The sequence below is a fragment of the Euphorbia lathyris genome, chromosome 1, assembly GCF_963576675.1.
Source record: "Euphorbia lathyris chromosome 1, ddEupLath1.1, whole genome shotgun sequence".
In the NCBI taxonomy this organism is placed as follows: Eukaryota; Viridiplantae; Streptophyta; class Magnoliopsida; order Malpighiales; family Euphorbiaceae; genus Euphorbia; species Euphorbia lathyris.
Window position 1 is genome coordinate 88,361,501 of NC_088910.1, and position 4,736 is coordinate 88,366,236.

Consider the following 4,736-nt stretch of genomic DNA (forward strand, 5'->3'; position numbering starts at 1 on the left):
TTAGTGGGAAGCTTTTGGCTGATCTAAAGCATGGTGTCCTCTTATTTGTGGTTGTCTGTCATCAGATTTGGAAATGGAGGAATGAGGAGATTTTTGGAGGAGATACGGTTGTTATTCCTAATGTTTTTGATTTCTTTTCCAAAAAGATTTGCACATTTGTTGATAGCTTCAAAGAGGATTCCTCAGCTAGGGCTATTCAGAGGAAAGATGTCCACCTCTTAGGCTGGTGTAGACCTACTGAAGGTGTGGTTAAGTTAAACACTGATGGCTCCTGTCTAAAGGACGGGAGAATTGCCGTGGGAGGGGTTCTAAGAGATGATGGTGATGGTTGGGTTTCTGGTTTCTCTCAGAATTTGGGTATGAGTTCTTCTTTTTCTGCGGAACTTTGGGGGATTTTTTCTGGCCTTAGGCTAGCTAAAAATATGGGGGTGAAGAATCTTCTTGTGGAATCTGATAACCTCGAAGCTGTCAGAATGATCTCGGAGAATAATGCTATTTGCTTGAATAGCCAAAATTTAATAAAAGGGATTAGAAGGATTTGTTCTTCCTTTGATTCTTTTAGCTTCGGTCATATTTATAGGGAGCAAAATCGGGTGGCGGACCGCCTTACGGCTGAAGGTCATACCAGGATGTTGGGTCTCTCAACCTTTTCTTCTCCTCCGGTTTTCCTTTCGTCTCTGATCTTGGATGACATGGTGCGAGTCAGCTTTCCCAGGCTGATCCCGGGTTAGGCGGCTTTGTTTGTTTGTTTTTCTTTCATTTCCTACCAAAAAAAAAAAAAAATATATATATTAATTTCAAATATACATAATATAAAAAAATTCATAACATGATATAAAATTACTTAAAAGTAAATATGTCAATTTATTTATTTATCTAAATTATATAAAAAATTATATCCTGTGCATCGCACGGATTTTCCACTAGTTCTTAAAAATTACTAAGAAATTTTTAAATCCAACACTAAGATGTTTTTATATATTTTTATTTGTAAAAATTAAAATCAGTCATTCAAAGTAGTTTATCTTCTAGTTATGATTTTTTTTTTTGTTTCATAAACTAGAAATTAAATTAAGACCTAATTTAAGAGATTAGAGATCCTTACAACTCAATCCAACCTTAAATTGGTTTTAATTAGTAAAACACTAAACATCAATTTTTTTATCCTTAAATTTAAATTTTTTATTATCTTAAACCTTATATTTAATAAATCTACAAGTGCCTTACTAATCATATTTACATTTTTAATTATAAAAATTGAGGAAACAAGTAAAACGGTACGTTTTATGGTTGAGGAATGACGAATGGAGCAATGGCATAAATCCCTATCCAACAAATGTATGAATAGTTTGTTTCACCTGAGTTATCGTCCTCCAATGGCGTCGTCAGTCCCCTCATCTCTCTCAGCAATTCTGAAAAAGCCTCACCGCTTCCATAAAATCCCAACTCAATACTTCTTCTTTCGTACCAGATTTCTCTCCTCCAAGAACCCCCAGGTTTTCAATTCCTACTCCTGCTCCCAGCGGCTCTCTCTTGCAAGGAAGACTAGTTCTTGCAGTCTTTCTAGAGGTTTCTCTCGCTCTCTCCATTCTTCTTCTGATAAGAAAGATGGTCCTGGTCTTCAGCACTTCGTTGCTCAGGCTGCTCTCTCTGCACAATCCGGGTGAGTACTCACTATTTTATATGGATTGTGTTGATTCTAGTTGGGGAATTTAACAACCTTAAATTGATTTTCACTCGTCATTACTAATAGAAATTTTAATTCTAGTTTTAGTTTTCGTTACTGTTAATTAAGATGTCCATATTATTGTTAGCTTCACTTTGTTTATACTCTTTCTTTGCTGTTTCATTGTGTTTGGGAGTTATTTAATTTCTTTAGTGTGTTTAAAGTGGCATACTAGACTCAGCTCATGTTTCAAATAGATTGTATAAACGGTTTGTCATCAAACCACATATTAGCCTACTTCTAAAGAAATCCAATGTAAATTGACAAACGCAAATTTGAAATTATTCAATAATTGAAGCAAGTTTTGCTTGTCATATATGATGCAACCTGATTTTTCTCGGGGTGAATCTTCCCTATTTGATCTTTCTCCTCTATTAGTAATCTTATGTCAATGGAGCATAATTTATTTTGTTTTTAGAATTCGTACATTAATTGTTTCAGTTTTCTTTTCTGTTCAGTCTTGTATCTGCTTTAGAAGTTCCACCAGATACTGAAATTCCATCGATAGGCCGTGTTTACCATGAGACTTATGGATGTCAGATGAATATCAATGATATGGAGATTGTCTTATCCATTATGAAGAATGCTGGATATAATGAAGTTGTGAGTGATCCTGAAAGTGCTGAGATCATATTCATTAATACTTGTGCTATAAGGGACAATGCAGAGCAAAGAGTGTGGCAGAGACTTAATTACTTTTGGTTTTTGAAGAGACATTGGAAGAGCAATGTTGCTACTGGAAGATCACAATCCATTCGGCCCCCAAAGGTTGTTGTACTGGGATGTATGGCTGAGAGGCTAAAGGAGAAGATACTTGATGCAGATAAGATGGTTGATGTGGTCTGTGGACCTGATGCCTACAGAGATTTGCCTCGATTACTTGAAGAGGTAGAATACGGCCAAAAGGGGATCAATACTCTTCTTTCACTTGAAGAGACATATGCTGATATTAGTCCAGTTCGGATTTCCAAAAATTCAATTAGTGCTTTTGTCTCGGTGATGAGGGGTTGCAATAACATGTGCTCATTTTGCATTGTTCCTTTTACTAGAGGCAGAGAGCGGTCACGTGCTGTGGATTCAATAGTGAAGGAGGTAGCAGACCTATGGAAGGAAGGTGTCAAAGAAGTAACTCTTCTTGGTCAGAATGTTAACAGTTATAATGATTCATCTGGGCTTGGGGTTGAAGAGGTTCAGTCCGGATCTGATTGGAAATTAAGTGAAGGCTTTTCTAGCATGTGCAAGGTGAAAAAGATGGGATTGCGTTTTTCTGATCTCCTGTATCGGCTTTCCTCTGAATTTCCTGAGATGCGGTTCAGATACACTTCTCCACACCCTAAAGACTTTCCAGATGACTTACTATATGTTATGAGAGATAGATACAATATCTGCAAATCTATCCATTTACCTGCCCAAAGTGGGAGTAGCACAGTCCTCGAGAGAATGCGCCGAGGATACACCAGAGAGGCTTACTTAGATCTTGTGCAAAAGATAAGAACAATCATGCCAGACATCGGTATAAGCAGTGACTTTATTTGCGGTATGAGGACTTACTTATTGAACTATCTTATTTTCTAATGACTATGCTGGCTTGCCAAACTCTGTTCGTATTTAGATTATGCAATTCAATTTCACACTACATGCAGTTTATAGTATAAAATGCTCTTAAGGATCTGAGTTTAGATATGACGCTTTACAATTATGTTCTTTTCTACAGGTTTCTGCGGAGAGACAGAGGAGGACCACGAAAAAACACTTAGTCTTGTGAAAGCAGTTGGTTATGATATGGCATACATGTTTGCATATAGCATGAGAGAGAAAACCCATGCTAACAGGAACTATAGTGATGATGTTCCTGATAATGTGAAACAAAGGAGGCTTTCGGAACTGATTGAGGCTTTCAGGGGGAGTACTGGTCAGTGTTTTGACTCTCAAATTGGATCGGTCCAACTTGTGTTAGTCGAAGGGCCGAACAAAAGAGCTCCTGATACAGAACTCATTGGGAAGACAGATAGGGGGCATAGAGTTTCATTTGCCAAAGTGTCAGTACCAATTAAAAGTGAGGATGGAAGCGAAGAACGGAAGCCTGTGATCGGTGACTACGTGGAAGTTGAGATATTGAAATCTACTCGAGCATCACTTTCCGGACAGGCTCTTGGTATTACTAAATTGAGCTTATTCTACATCAATGTGAATGAAGAAGCTGTTGCCTGCGCAAATGCTTGACCTGCGATGTTCAGTTCTGACTGAGTTCCCAACATAATTTTCAAAAATAGTTAAATTGTTGAGAATGGTTCTCTTCTTACTTGATTTCATATGCTATATGATCAATGAGGGATTCCTACAACTCGTAATCTGATTGAACAGAGACTATGTATTCTGTATGCTGATGAGGGATTCCTACAAATTTGTCCCATCGTTTTTTTTAATGGCGGAATGCAGCAAATCCCCGGCCATGCTGGTTCTTCCCTCCACGTTCTCAAACAAACCGGTTGATAAAGTGAAGTACCAGAGGATGCAGCAGAGGAGGCAATGAGGGATACTCACTGTTACTGTGCAGATTTGTCCTTAAATGTACGGAATGATATAAATGTACTACTAACGTTTCCAAGCAATATCAAATTCTATTCATATCTAAATACTTCAATTGCTTTTCGAATCCTCCTAATTATGACAAGTCCTTGTATATGCTGAAAGAATTTTTCCGAAGTTAAAATTCTTGAAAAACTGTTCGAGATCATTAACGTCGTAAGAAAGATTGGATGATTTAGGCATTTTATATATATATTGAGCATATATTGATGTTGACGTTATTATTAGTTATTCTACATCTAGAAATGTTCATAAACAATGTTTTGTATGAGCATATGGGTACTTAAAGTGAAATAAAATGTTTATTTTATATGAAATTGAATGTTTTTATTAGATTCTTTGTTAAGTGTAATAAAAATGTGTCATTTTTAAGTAATTTTTCTTCTACGTAATTGATTTTTCTACTTTAATTTTTATTTGT

At 36.5% G+C, this 4,736-nt stretch overlaps 1 protein-coding gene across 1 annotated transcript; it reads left to right on the forward strand.

The window, feature by feature from the left end:
* Positions 1 to 1,353: 1,353 nt before the first annotated feature.
* On the forward strand, positions 1,354 to 4,378 carry LOC136205695 (CDK5RAP1-like protein). Its single transcript, XM_065996416.1, has 3 exons — positions 1,354 to 1,663; positions 2,185 to 3,263; positions 3,441 to 4,378. Exons 1-3 carry the CDS (start codon positions 1,377 to 1,379, stop codon positions 3,947 to 3,949), a joined length of 1,875 nt encoding a protein of 624 aa, XP_065852488.1. The 5' UTR covers positions 1,354 to 1,376; the 3' UTR covers positions 3,950 to 4,378.
* Positions 4,379 to 4,736: the final 358 nt, after the last annotated feature.